Source organism: Protopterus annectens, chromosome 1.part0 (assembly GCF_019279795.1).
Source record: "Protopterus annectens isolate FY-2018-M chromosome 1.part0, PAN1.0, whole genome shotgun sequence".
Classification (NCBI taxonomy): Eukaryota; Metazoa; Chordata; order Ceratodontiformes; family Protopteridae; genus Protopterus; species Protopterus annectens.
The window spans coordinates 757,350,274-757,366,041 of record NC_056725.1 but is presented as its reverse complement, the minus strand read 5'-3'; the positions used below and the strand labels follow the sequence as shown (position 1 = coordinate 757,366,041).

General features: G+C 39.0%; 1 protein-coding gene across 1 annotated transcript in view; it reads right to left on the bottom strand.

The window, feature by feature from the left end:
- SERAC1 (serine active site containing 1) overlaps positions 1 to 8,754 on the bottom strand; it is a gene marked incomplete in the record, with an annotated part of 923,851 nt that extends 915,097 nt beyond the window's left edge. The window contains 1 exon segment of the mRNA XM_044063262.1: positions 8,376 to 8,754. Coding sequence (XP_043919197.1) covers positions 8,376 to 8,754 — 379 coding nt within the window.
- Positions 8,755 to 15,768: the final 7,014 nt, after the last annotated feature.

Genomic DNA, 15,768 nt, shown 5'->3' with positions numbered 1-15,768 from the left:
AAAAGCATGACAAGAAGATTTGTTCATTTAAACTTGCAGAATCTTCACTAGAAAATATTTTCTAAGATGTACAAAGGCAAAAAACATGATTTCAAAAAAATGCATGTTGTTGATTGACATTGTGAAGTGTGAATGTGCTCGAGACACTTCTGTCAGGTTGGCAACTCAAACTGATAAAATAAGTACTGAGAATTGATCAGCACAACATGAAATTTAAACTAAACTAGATAAGGATGAGGAGGGTAATATCTGGTCAGAACATACTTTTAAGTTGCCTAGTCTAGAGTGGTAAGATGATAAAGAGCTGTGTGTACACTGTTAACCTAGGTCAAGAATGGTTAAAGTAATACAAAAATTTAAAAAAATTGCTAAATTAAAAAAAGAAACTACAAATTATTATTTTTTTGTTTTTTAAATCATTGCAACTTTTTCCACAAAAGAACTCGAGCAGTTTTGAAAATGCCAAGGCCAAAATACAACAGGCATTAGAATGTTTCGAAAGGATCATACGAAGTTTATACCAGACATATCTGAGATAACTATACCTTTAAGAAAGGTGTTAGAACAAGATGTAAGCTGGAAATGAATATCTAAAGAAATGAGTTTTGAGATGCTCATGAAATATGACAGAGGCGCTAACATTAAAATACTGTGATGTTAATAAATTAAGCTGCAATTAGATTACTATTAAACAGTGTAACAGCTATGATCCTACACCAGGCCAGATCAACTCCCTATGGGCCACGAGCATTAGAATGTGCACAAGAGGCAAACACGAACTGTTAACAATACTTTCTATGAACACACTTAAGATAAAGAAGTTCATTCAAGTGAAAACACACCACAGACCTTTGCAAAGACGCTCATAAGTCCTCGTACAAGGCATTCCTGAAATTGTAAAGGAAAATAAACCACACATGGCCTGAAAGTGAAATATTAATCAGGCAATGAACTTCACACTGCAAATATTGTTAAGTATACTATATTTACCACAAAAGCTTGAAGAAATACTGATGAACTACAGATTCTTTGGGTAATATCAAAGTTGTAAAACAATTTCAAAAGTGTATTGACAAAGACTTAGTTACTGAAAGACAATCCACTAAAAAACATAGCCTGAGCAAAAACAGTCAGCTGGAAAACAAATTCAGTCCTATTTTACTTTCAATTAAGTGATAACTTTGGTCAAGGCCCAAAGTTCAAAGCTAACAAAACAAAAGTTCTCATAACTGTGAAATTACATTTTGACAGCATATAAGAATCACATCAGGGAGTAGTAAGGTGAAAGAAAGAGCAAAATGTTGGTCTAGAATGTCAGTTCAAAGACAGCAGGCAGTTTTGAATTATGCCATATATTAAATGTACCTTAACAACCCAAAAGAAGAAATGATACTATATCTAGTTCCAGAAAGTCTGGAGACAAGAGTGGGTATTGATCTGTTTCAGTTCAGAAATGTCATGTATTGCATGTGTATGGATTCCACGTTCCATGAAATAATTTAAGTGGCAGACAAGAAAATTGCAGATGTGATTACTGCGTTAAATGTTACATTATCTGGACAGGGGATACTGGATGTTGTCATAGCTGATATTAAAAAAAAAAAAATTCAGGATATCTAAAGATCTGTTCCTGAATGGAAATTCCAGAACATTGCATTCAGTCCACACTATTCCTTGTAAACTGTATCTGTCTGTAGTGTCTTTAGTTATACCTGTAAGTGTCAATAACTAGATATCCTAATGGATCTAGATGAAATATGTACCCAAGTTTGCCTGTATGTTCTGTAAAAATTGTCTCTTTGGAGCTTTTCTCCTCGGGCCTTCACTGAAAATGGACATGTTTCCAGCTGGACTATCCCAGTTAACAAATGTAAAATAAATAAATGGGCGGCGCAGTGGTGCAGCGGTTAACGTGGTCACCTCACAGCAAGAGGTTCACCGGTTCGATTCTCGGCTGAGGTGCCTTCTGTGTTGAGTTTTCATGTTCTCCCTGTGTTCGCGTGGGTTTCCTCCGGGTACTCCGGTTTCCTCCCACATTCCAAAGACATACATCTGGAGCATTTCTCCCCGGGCCTCCGCTAAAAACAGGCTCTGTGGAACCTAGTCGGACTTTCCTGGTCAACAAATGATAAATAAAATAAATAAAAAAATAAAATAAATAAATCCTTGGTCCAATAAGACAGGTAAAAAAATAACACTGAAGAAACTCTAAACAGCAAGCCATGGAAAAAGGTATGAGGATCATCCTCTTACAATGCAGGAATTCATAAATATTCTACAGCAATTTCTCACTATCTCACAGTTGAGGGCCTGGAGGCCACAAATATTACCTACAATGCTGATGCCCTGGAAGCAACATAAATTAGGAAAAGAAATCAACAGGCAGAAGCACTACTATGACAGAAACTGCAAAAGATTACCTTCATTCCAGGTTCAATACAATCTAAGAATCCAAAACCAATGGAAAAGTCTACAACCTAAAGCTGAAGCAGCTGGCAAAGAAACTGAATTAAAATTTGATGTTATTTTTGTGAAAGATGGGACAGATGTATACAAGAAATCACAAACATGCTGTACAACGCAAATATGTCAAATCTGAAGTTACTGGAACAGCAGCAACCAAAATAGTCACTGTAGCGAAAGGAGATACTGCCCTCCCGGCTATCTGGAATTTTGTAAATGATTATATGTCATTTTTGAATATTAACACGATTTATATAGAAGTGTAACAAAAGGGAGATACTACCAGCAGAGTTGTCTGGAATTTTGTAAATGGTTAATAACATGATTCATATGCTTGTGTTACAGATGTATTAGGACTGTGTCATATTGTACAGACGTGTGCTGAAGAGAGATTTTGTAAAGTACTGAGCAGAAATGTATATGCACTATTGTTAACTGTTTAGATGTATATATTTTAACAGGGGAGACAAACACAGGAGATTAACTTGCAAAACTTAAGAATAGTTTAAATTAAGTTACTTTATGGGTGGGCCATAAACAAGAGACATGTTATATTTCAGTTTCAGTGCAACAGGAGGTACAATGTCTAGAACTAGAAGTTTTTTTTTGTATTGTCTTGAAAGTTTTTTATTGTTTTATGACTTCTAGGATCTGCCTTAGACCTAATAAAAGTCCCTGTTTATGTATTTTCACAGGTAGATGCTAAATGCTAACAGCTGCATCAGAGGGGGTTTCACCTGGGACAGTCAGATGACAAGAAGTGATATCATGCTGCGAGCTACCCCAGCAGTAATATTTGAAATATTAATTTAAGAACTCTGACAAAGACTGGGCATTTTGTATTTTGTCTTTGACCAGACATGAACATCCGCTAAACACATATACCTTGTTGTTCTGTAAGTTAACCAGGGTACAATAATTTCTCTTAGACACAGTCAGGAATACAGTGAAGTACAGCTTAAATGTTTTTTTTTATGTATTTGAGACTGTCCTAAATTAAGGCTTAAAGTGTGTATCAGCTACTTGGGCAAGGACATGAAGCACTGGTTGGACAAAGAGGGTGCTGGAGGTTTTAGCTTGACCATTAGGCTGAGTTCTATACCGTATAGCTGTGCCAGTTAGGAGTCTTATTGGGGACCTGGAGAGAAAGGGAGAAACCAGTCCCAGACTGACTGTGATCTCTGTGTGCTCTTAAGGGAAAGTGTAGTTTACTGTGTGTGTACTTGTTATCCTTCCCAATGTGCACGCCCCTCATTGGTGTTAGTGGTGAGAATTGAGGCTCCTTGATTACTGGGCCAGGATGTAGACATCACAAGGGGATCTCACACGCAACAGTCCTTCCATAAGCTGCTTGATCACAAAAAAAAGTGATGAGAGAGGGGATCCATTGGCAGACTACCGGAGATAGTCACAAGATGCACCTAGATATAAGCATATAACAAACCATCTCTCAGTAGTGCACACGTTTAAATAAGAGGGGTTGAAATCCTTTCAGATACGCTGTTACTGGCTAGGCACCAACTAGAAAACCTCTCCCACTTGTAAATGTAAGTGTAAGATGTTCTACTTGCAGGTTTTCTTGCCTCCTTAACTACCTGCTGCACATTCTCATGCAAGTGCCTAAAGGGCATCAAAACAGAATCATCATGGCTGTCAATTGCAATTGCTCTAAGTTGGGGTGCACCATTTGCTTCAGATGCTGTATAAGCAGATCCAGTATGAGAAGAAGCTTGTGGTAATTTCCCTTAGCCAATTCCATTGGAAGGGACAGCCAACTTTGCATGGACCAAAAGAGGGTTACTGCAATTATCCCCCGAGGCCATAAGTGATTAAGAACTTTTAAGGCACGAATCACTCCCAACACCTCTTTCACATTCATGTGCTTTGGCATGTCCTGAGGACCCCACAAGCCTTGCACTTCAGCTACCATGGACACTTCTCCCCATGGAAAATCTAAATAGTCTATCTGGACAGACTGGGCTGGGATCTGAACAGAGAAAGGAAGTCCTGGATTCAAAGTAATCTGATCCTTCTATCATTGCAGTTTACTTCACAAATTCCCTGTTCCTGTATCTTAAAACGGAAGAGATAAAGGTGCTAGGTCTAATAATTCAAGTACCACAACATTTTTGATGTATAGTCTGGTTAGTGGTATATGAGGATGAGATGCTATAAAGCCTAGAATTTTGGAGAACTCTGTCTTGCTAAGGCCACATAAAGGACAGAGAAATCCAAGAAAATTCCCTGATAAGTCAGAACCTGGTCTTCTGGAAGAAAAAAACTTTTTAATGTGTCTATCCAACACCCAGGAAGAACATTCATTGAGAGGGCGAGATGAAGGACTTTTGAAGGTTCAATTTCAATTCCAGGTGGGAAAGGAGGGATGCAACTTTGTCCAAGGGCTCCAAGCATCTGGATAAAGAATTTGCACAGATCAAGTCATATAAATAAGGAAAATGTGAACGCACAGGGTTTTGCAATAGGCAATCACTAGGGCCAGACACTTTGTAAACACAAACACAGTAGATAATCCAAACAGTAATGCAGAAAACTGATAATGTACATCAGACACAGCAAATCTCAAAAAAATTCCTTAAACTGGGAAGAGGAATACGATAAGAAGCGTACTTGAGATCTGGTCTCAACAGTGGTCTGGAAGCAACACTACGACCGATTGTAAGGGGGGTCATTTTGAATCTGGAACTTTATAAAGGTGTTTAGAAAGGACTAATTTAGAACAGGTCTCCAGGATTGTTCCTTTTTTCTACTAAAAAGATTTTGAAATAAAAACCTTTGCTTTTGTATACCACAGGCACTGGTTCTATTACCTCTGCTTCTATCATTTGATGGAGCACTGCAGGAAACAGCTTTGTCTGATCTGGTGGGTGTGGGGGAAATCCCTTGGAAGGGGAATGATTTTTTATCCACTGCCAAGTGTATCCTCTCCGAATTATTCTCAGAACCCATTTGTCTGAGACTATCTGTGACCCAGGCAGCAGGGATGAGAGAGAGCCTGGGGAAAGAAGACGAGAAGGAAGAGCATGGGTGCTCTGTGACTTGGCATAGTCATTCTTTTGCAGGGGGTTGATTTTTTCACAAAGGAACCTCTCATTTGGATTTGATCATCCTCCTGCCATTTCCTTTTTGACCCCTGACTTTTGTTTGGTTGGGATTTTGGTTTGTTCTGCCCCTTGATGGAAGGCAACTTGTCTGGGGAAAATTTGGGTACATGAAACATCCTAGGTACCCCATGCATTAATTTACTTCCGTCTCGACATTGTTTGAGAATCAGTGTAACAGAGGGCCCAAACACCAGTTCAGAACCAAAGAATGCATTCAAAATTTCAGCTTTTTAAAATCATTAGAGAAGCTCTGAGAATGTAACCAAGCACACAGTCTTAATACAACAGAAGTAGAATGTACAGATACATTAAGAAATGCAAGTACACCTCTCAAAATATGTTTTGAAACCCAAGTCAAATTAGAAACACTTTCATTCATATAAGAATTTTGCTCTTGGGATAAGGATACAGCGACTGTATGCACACTGTAAAATAAATTATAACATATAGCCTTGATAATTTAGTATTCATTAGTAGAAAGAAACATCCTTGTGCCCTGAATATCTAACCATTTTCCCACTTAAATCAGGAGGCACTAGATTAGATGAAGCCAAGGACCTTTTATTTGAGCAGGCAGGTGAGTCAGCAGTCAAATGAGAAAAAGGTCTTATATCCTAGGAAACCCTATATTTCCTCTGAACCATTTTAGGGACTGCTGGATTAGATACTGGTTCTGCAGGTAGTTTTATAAACATATGCCAATGCTGGTAAGAGGAGGGGGGAGACACCCACAGAATAGTACACCTCATCCTCTACAAGGTCATATACTCTGCCTAGCTTTGGGGTAGTTCCAGACTGCTCCTAAGCAAAAGCATCACTAAATCTTTGGAAAAAAAAGGGCAACACTTGTTTGGACTTAAGTTCACCTTCCAAAGAATCAGAATTTCTAAACAGCATCAACAAGAAATCACCACTGTCCTCATAATTGTATGAAACAAAGGTCTCTAGCCAAACTAGCACTAGAGCCATGTATGGGAACATAAACACCAGACTTCACTGTCTGCAGAACACTCTTAAGCAAGGAAACCCAATCAGCCTTAGAAACAACTTGAAGTTCTACAATACAATGCTGGTTCCAACATAATTAAACACATTATTCAAAAGAACTGAGGTATCTTGACAAGTGATGATGGAATAAGAAACACAGTGAGACTTAAACCCAAGTTTATTTTTAAGGGGACAAGCAATATCAAAAACATATTAGAATCTATCAAGTCTTTAAATGCTTCAAAGAACATGAAGGGGACCCACCAGTGTAAACACATTTCTATAAAAAATATATTTACCTCGACAACGATCTAAAATCCATTATTCACATACAGGATGAGAATTGCTCTAGTAAGGGCTTGGTTTATTTAGCAGCCTGCTCTACTTGCCTAGCATTTTACATGGGCAAAACTGACACACAATTAAGAAAGTGTATTTATGAACATAACTATGATATCTCCAAATGTAATGAAAATAATGCCCTCTATAGACATTCCAACCTCTGTAATAATTTCAGTCATTTTTTTTTCCATTTTAGAAAAACAATGAATCCTAGAGGTGGACCTGGGAAAGATTTCCTTGAAGCCACATAGCTAGCTTGGATGTTTAGATTAGGGGCTATTCACACACTTGGTATTAATGACAATGCCACTACTGTCTCCATTTTAAAGAAAAAAAGCTCAAGTTATAATATATTTTTCATGTTTACGCATGGCTTCAGCACCATTATATGCTTAGTTTTCAGGGTACAATTTGCACAAGATTTTTATTATACATTTTTAATACAGGTTTTTAACCTTTTTTTTTTTTTAGGTATTACTGTGGGTATTATTTTCAAATGGTTTTATTACATGTGTTTTAATCTTGTATTCTAAGTTTATGTCTATATCTTTAAATATATTTAATTACTTAAATATTTAATTGGTTTGCCAAAAAGATATTTTATTGAAGACAAAAGCTCAAATCAAATAAACTGTGAAGCGCTTTTCGTTTGATCTATGTCAAACTTCTTCAAACAGCAGCAGTGATGTCATTTCCTTATATAATTTCAAATTGTCAGCTGATAAACAATCTGATGATGTCATTTCCTTTTCACATATTGGTTATCAGTAATGCGCCATCTACTGGTTGGTTACCAAAATAACGATGTATTTACAAAATTCATTAAAAAGAGCACCAAAATTAATTTATCAAAATTCTAATAATAATGTTCTAAAAAAACGTATATAAAATATATTAAAAATCTAATATTTTTAAAAATTTTATATAAGCATAGTAAAAAATCTAATTACACACAACACTGTACATCAAACATTGCAAACTTGTAAAGCATAATTCTGAATATTAATGTATTTTTCCCCTGTGCAACACTAAGTTTTAATACTGGAGTGATAGATGTTCTCTCATTGAGACCTGGCCATGTATCAGATTGTGTCAATATTTGCCATCTTAATTCTTTCAGTTCTAATAATACTGGCCAAGCAGACCTATCACTAATAGTAACATGATCTATAATGGCAAAACCGAAAGAATGAGAAGGAAATTCTTTTATATGCTTGGCTAAAGCATTATGTTTATTGCTTTTTTTGATGGCATAATCATGCTCTTACAACCTACAAGTAAACATCCTCTCGGTTTTGCCTATATAAAATGCTGTGCATTGGTTGCACTGGGCAAGATACACTATCGCTTTGCTTTTACAATTGTATGTATGTCTAATTCTATATGTGATGTCTCTGATTTTAAAAATGGAACCTGTGTTAATTTTATGACACCATTTACAGGCACCACATTTCACCATACCTCTATTTTTCTTATTACGATCATAACAACCATATTTCAATATTTCTTTAAAAGATTTCCCTTTCTTATATACCACGTTCACTGTGTTGGGCAACATGTTATGACACAAGTTGTCTTCCATAACAATGCTCCAATTGTGAATCAAAACATCTTTTATCAAACTGTGATCGTAAGTGAATGTGGTGATAAAAGATTTCATGAATATGTTGTTTTGTTGAAAAGTTGTTCTAGTAATAGTAGTATGCACATCATGTGAATCTGCCAGGTTGACCATGGGCTTGTTCAATATGGGTTTATAAAATCCAATTTGACGTTTAGTAACAACTTCCTGAGTCACTACATCAAGTAAATCATTTGGGTATCCCCTGCTCAAAAACATACATCGCAGATTGTCACATTCAACTAGAAATTCCGTGAATGTAGTATGCTTTACAAGTTTGCAATGTTTGATGTACACTGTTGTGTGTAATTAGATTTTTTACTATGCTTATATAAAATTTTTAAAAATATTAGATTTTTAATATATTTTATATACTTTTTTTAGAACATTATTATTAAAATTTTGATAAATGAATTTTGGTGCTCTTTTTAATGAATTTTGTAAATGCATCCAGTTATTTTGGTAACCAACCAGTAGATGGCGCATTACTGATGACCAATATGTGAAAAGGAAATGACATCATCAGATTGTTTATCAGCTGACAATTTGAAATTATATAAGGAAATGACATCACTGCTGCTGTTTGTCTGAAGAAGTTTGACATAGATCAAACGAAAAGCGCTTCACAGTTTATTTGATTTGAGCTTTTGTCTTCAATAAAATATCTTTTTGGCTTCTGCATCGTGGTTTGGTGGCTACTCCTGGATATTTTCTTCAGTTTGTTATCGTTCATCTTCCAATTTAATTGGTTTGAACTGGATTGGTTTTGTATATGAATAGCAGGTTCTGGCAGTGTGGCTTTTAGTTCTGAAAAAGTCCATTTTGTTTTTTGTCAGATGAAAAGCAATGTGTCAATTTGGTGCTTAAATTTGTTTGATTAATAAAACATCTTTGGTTTTAAACTTCTTTGCTTCCTTTCTGGAGTTGATTGTGCCTGCTGCTAGCCTCCTTTGTGGATCTTTTTTAGTTATTTTTCAAGTTGTTTGCAGTTTGTTGTCCACCTTTCTTGTTTTTTTTCCTTTCCTTTTTTTTCCCTTTCCTAGTCATTAGATTTATAATTACCTATAATCTGATTATCAACTCTATAATGAAGCTTCTGATTCTTTTTCTTGTGAATTTCACTACAACATAAAATATCTGGGGACAAAGTTTTACGTGTGGCAAGGTGGTCTTTTATCCCGGACTAGTCCTGCACTTAAAGAATATGGTTCTCCCATACCTGCAGCAGGTAGTGGAACAGCCCTGGAGGATGATTTTAACCCCCATTCCATCTTCTTCTCTTTCGGCTGTTCCAGTTAGAGGTCACCACTGCGGATCATTTGTTTCCATTTCTTCCTGTCCTCTCTGCATATTGCTCTGTCACACCAACTACCTGCATGTCCTCTCTCACCACATCCATAAACCTCATCTTAGGCCTTCCTCTTTTCCTCATACCTAGCAGCTCCATCCTTAGCATCCTTTACCCAATATACCCAGCACCCCTCCTCAGCACATGTCCAAACCAAAGCAATCTCGCCTCTGACATCTCCAAACCGTCCAACCTAAGCTGACCCTCTAATATACCGATTCCTAATCCTGTCCATCCTTGTCACACCCAGTACAAATCTTAACATCTTTAACTCTGCCACTTCCAGTTCTGACTCCTGCCTTTTTGTCAATGCCACTGTCTCCAACCCATATAACATAGCTGGTCTCACTACCCTCTTGCTTCCCTTTCACTCTTACTGGTACCAGTCTGTCACAAATCACTCCTGACACTCTTCTCCACCCATTCCACCCTGCCTGTACTCTCTTCTTCACCTCTCTTCCACACTCACCATTACTCTGACCTGTTGATCCCAAGTACTTAAACTCATCCACCTTCTCCAACTCTACTCCCTGCATCCTCACCATTCCTCTATCCTCCCTCTCATTCATACACATTCTGTCTTAGTCCTGCTGACTTTCATTCCTCTCTAGAGTATATCTCCACCTGTCCAGGGTATCCTCAACCTGGTCCCTACTCTCACTACAGATCACAATGTCATCTGCAATCATCATAATTCATAGGGCCTCCTGTCTGATCTAGTCTGTCAACCTTTCCATCACCATTGCAAAGAGTTGATCCTTGATGTAATCCCACCTCCACCTTAAATGCATCGGTCACTCCCATTGCAGACTTCACCACTGTCACACTACCCTCCATACATATCCTGTACCACTCTTACATACTTCTCTGCCACTCCCTACTTCCTCATACAGTACCACAACTCCTCTCTAGGTACCCTATCATATGCTTTCTCCAAGTCCACAAAGACACAATGCAACTCCTTCTGACCTTCTCTATATTTCTCCATCAATACTCTCAGAGCAAACATTGCATCTGTAGTGCTCCTTCCCGGCATGACACCACACAGCTGATCACTAATCATCACCTCCCTTCTTAACCTAGCTTCCACCACTATTTCCCATAACTTCAAGCTGTGACTGATCAGTTTTATCCCTCTGTAGTTACTACAGCTCTGCACATCACCCTTATTCTTAAAAATAGGTACCAAAACACTTTCTCCACTAATCAGGCATCCTCTGACTTTCCAAGATTTCATTAAACAATCTGGTTAAAAACTCCACTGCCATTTCTCCTAAGCACCTCCATGCTTCCACTGGTATGTCATCTGGACTAACAGACTTTCCATTTCATCCTCTTCATAGCTGTCCATACGCCCTCCTTGCTAATCTGTTTCACTTCCTGATTCACTATCCCCACATCATTCAACCTTCTCTCTCTCTCTCATTCGCTTCATTCATAAGCCCACCAAAGTACTCTTTCCATCTGCTCAACACACTCTCCCCACTTGTGAGTATGTTTCTCTCACTATCCTTTATCACCCTTACCTGCTGTACATCTTTCCCAGCTTGGTCCCTCTGTCTAGCCAATCGGTACAGGTCCTTTTCTCCCTCTTTAGTGTCCAAACTTTCATACAACTCCCCATATGCCTTATCATTCCCCACCTCTCTCTTTGCCATGCTCATCTCCTTATACTCCTGTCTACTTTCTTCATCTCTCTGACAATCCCACTTCTTCACCAGCCTCTTCTTCTTTATACTCTCCTGTACTTCCTCATTCCACCACTAGGTCTCCTTGTCCTCCTTCCTCTGTCCATATGTCACACCAAGCACCTTTCTAGCCGTCTCCCTTACCATCTCTGCTGTAGTTACCTAGCTGTTTGGTAACTCTTCACTGCCCCCCAGTGCCTGTTTTAACTCTTCCCTGAACTCCACCTCACAATCATCCTTTTTCAACTTCCACCATTTGATCATTGGCACTGCTCTGACACTTGTCCTCCTCTTCTTGATCACCAATGTCATCCTACAGACCACCATTCTATGCTGCATAACTACGCTTTCCCCCGTCTCCACTTTACAGTCTCCAATCTCCTTCAGACTAGCCCTCCTGCATAGGATATAATCCACCTGTGTGTGCATCTTCTTCCACTCTTGTACGTCACCCTATGCTCCTCCCTCTTCTTAAAATATGTATTTACCACAGCCATGTCCATCCTTTTTGCAAAATCCACTACCATCTGACCTTCTGCATTCCTCTCAACACCATACCTGCCCATCACTTCCTCGTCCCCTCCGTTCTCTTCACCAACATGCCTACTGAAATCCGCTCCAATCACCAGTCTCTCACCCTTGGGTACACTCACCACCACTTCATCCAACTCGCTCCAAAATATTTCTTTTTCATCCATCGCACACCCAACTTGGGGGCCATATACACTAACAATCATCAATTTCCAGCTTTATAAACATTACTCTATCCGACACTCTTTTCACCTCCAAAACACTCTTGGCATACTGTCCTTTCAGGATAACCCCTACCCCATTTCTCCTCCCATTCACACCATGATAGAACAATTTGAACCCACCTCCTATACACCTGTCCTTACTCCCCTTCCATCTGGTCTCTTGCACACACAATATATCAACCTACCTTCTCTCAAAATATCAGCTAGCTCTCTCCCAATACCAGTCAAACTGCCAGCATTCAAAGTTCCTACCCTCACTACTACACTCTTAACCTTCCTCCTCTCTTTCTGCTTTCAGGCATGCTTTCCCCCTCTTCTTCTATACTGGTTGCAAAAGGTAAGTGGTCTGTGGGCTCAGCAGTTGCCCTGACAGACTCACTAACCACAGGCTGAGGCAAATTTGTATTCTTTTTTTTTTTTAAGGTACAACTGGATTTGATCAGAGGGGTACTAGAGTTAGGATCCATCAAGTCAGGGGAGAGAACATCAGGCAAAATAAAACTGTCTGTACTAGATAATATATCACAATAAATACTTAAAGTTTATAGTAATAAAAATTTCCTCATACAACTGAACTCTTCCAAACTCTCCCATTTTCATAAAAAACAGTTTGAAGTGTTCAGAATTCTTTTACAACTGAAAGTTAGAATGTCCAATACACAAGGTCTAAAAACCAAAGCAACCAATGTGCCATACCAGCGTTAAAATTAGCTCAACACTAACCACGTTAAACTGCCATAAAACAACATTTTAAGCAATTTAAAGTACATTTCTTGTCAGATAAAATCTCCACGGTGCGTGCAAATAACCACATTTATGGTAAATTGCATTGCTAAAATCGAGGGTAGAGTCATACATGCAGTAAATAATGTAGAAATACTGAAAAAAAAACAGTTTTGCATTGTTTTCGTTTTAAAAAATGAAAATACAGCACAGTAACAACTTTAATGATAGGCCTTTTGTGCATAACAGCAGACATGTACATTGCACTTCTGAGAGAAATACTGAGTTTCCTCAAAAATAGTAAAAAAACATTTATCAAAGACGGAAGGCAAATGAAGCAAAAAATTCACAGAGAAATTACTGTAAACACTTGACAGAAATAAAATATTTTTAGAACACACAATAGAAAAAGAATCATAAATCTAATGATAAAATGAGGAATCCCCAAACAGGGCTTATCACAGCAGTAAGTTGGGGGAGCTCTAAATCCTGTGAAGAATCCAAGAACTTTCTTCTATGGATGGCAAAAAAAGACCTAACACTTACTTTCTCATCCCAGCTGAAACTTCCTTTCTCAGGATATGCTCAGCCAATCAGCTGTCACAGAAAGAGAAGTACGGGAGTAGGGGAGTCTGAGCTTTTGAAAGTTGTTCAGTACTGTGTTACCTTGGCAGATACCCCAAAATGCCACTGAGGCAATGGAAATGATGGACCTATACCAATCCTGACCATTAAATAACAGGGTGCCATGAAATACCAAGTAATACCAATCTTACTTCTTCAGAGTTGCAAGGAGCCGCAAGGCTTTAGTGACAAATACATCTGTAGAGGAATAAAACACAGTAAATTAACTGAAACGTGCGTTTTATTTTCTAGTGCTACACAAGTCGAGCAGGAAAGTACAGTTGTGTACACTTACCATAAATGTAGATGTTAGAGTGTCTTCACTGTTGCAGTCATGACTGTAGGGTTCTCCCCTCCCGGCAGGCAGTCCTCGGTCGGCCAGAATCCCAAAGTCTGGGTCCGGCGTCAGCTGCTCAGCCATGCTCCCTGACGTCAGAGCGTCAGGAGTACAAAGCTGACAGCCAACGCCATGTTCTCCAGTTTTTCTTGCCCCAGATGTCAGGTGTTCCAAAATGAGTAAGATCCCATACCCTTTGCAAATACACCTCAGAAGAAGGGTGAAGAAGGGAACCACACACAGGAAAAAATAAGAGGGGACAGGAGGGAGGGTAACCCAGACTGCAACAGTGAAGACACTTGAACATCTACATTTATGGCAAGTGTACACAACTGTACTATGTTCATCGTGTTTCACTGTTGCAGTCATGACTGTAGGGTTGAATCCCAAAGCAGAATGAGGGAGGTGGTCATAAAGTAGAGGGGGTGGCTAAAAGGCCCTGCAAGACTGCATAAGCAAAGCCACCCTAGACTTAGAGTAGAGAAGTAGATTGTAGTGCTTGGAAAAAGTATGCACTGAACTCCAAGTTGCAGCTTCCAAAATGTCTTTGGTAGGAACTCCCCTGAGGAAGGCAGCTGAAGTGGCAGCAGCTCTGGTAGAGCGAGTCCTTATACTCCCTGGGATTTGCTTTCCATGGTGAGAATAGCAAAATCTGATTCCATGAGCAATCCATTTAGAAATGGTCTGTTTTGAAATGGCTTTACCTTGGGAACTTGAAGCATAAGAAACAAACAATTGCTCTGATTTTCTGATGTCCTTGGTTCTGTCCAGGTAAAAACGTAGTTGTCTGTGTACATCAAAGGAATGCAAGATCCTTTCCCCCCTATTTTGAAGAGTGGGTAAAAAGGTTGGCAAGTGAATAGTTTGATTTAAAGCCACTTTGGAAACCACCTTAGGCATGAAAGTAGGATTAGTCCTTAAAGACACCCTGTCTTGATGAAAAATAATATAAGGTTCCACAGCCGTGAGAGCATGCAACTCCGAAACTCTCCTGGCAGAGGTCAGAGCTAACAGGATGGCTGTCTTCCAAGATAAAAACTTGATGTCAGATGTGGCAGCAGGCTCAAAAAGAGGTAAGGTGAGCTTTTCCAAAACATAGTTGAGATCCCAAGCAGGAATGGGTGGAGATCTAGGGGGCCTTAAGTTCTTAGCTCCTCTGAGAAACCGTCAAATGAGCTGGTGGGAAAATATTAGAGGGTCTGTATTATAATGAGCAGAAATAGCAGAGGCATGTATTTTTATGGAAGAGAAAGAGAGACCCTTATGTAAGAGATCTGTCAGGTAAAGTAAAATCAAAGGAATGTCAGGAATAAGAGGATCCGAATCCCGAGCCTGCATCCAGGAGCAAAATCTTTTCCATTTTCCTGCATAAGATTTTCTAGTGCTAGGACATTTGGCTTCTAAAATGACATCCATAACCTGCTTGGTTAGGAGAGAATGAATGATAGACCCTGGATTAACCATGCCGCCAGGCTGAGAGTTTTGACATGGGAGTGCAGAACCTGACCCTGGTGTTGGGACAGAAGGTTCGGAGTCTGTGGTAAAACCCAAGGGGGATCCAGACAAAGGTTTTTCAGTCTTGGGTACCAAAACTGTCGAGGCCAATTTGGGGCCAGCAAGATTATCATCTTGTGCTTGTCCTGTTTGATCTTTAATAACACCCGTGGAAGAAGAGGTAGAGGCGGGAAGGCATACCCAGAGAGGTTTCTCCAACTGAATGCATCCACTTTCCAAGCTAGTTCGTGGAATGTCCTGGTG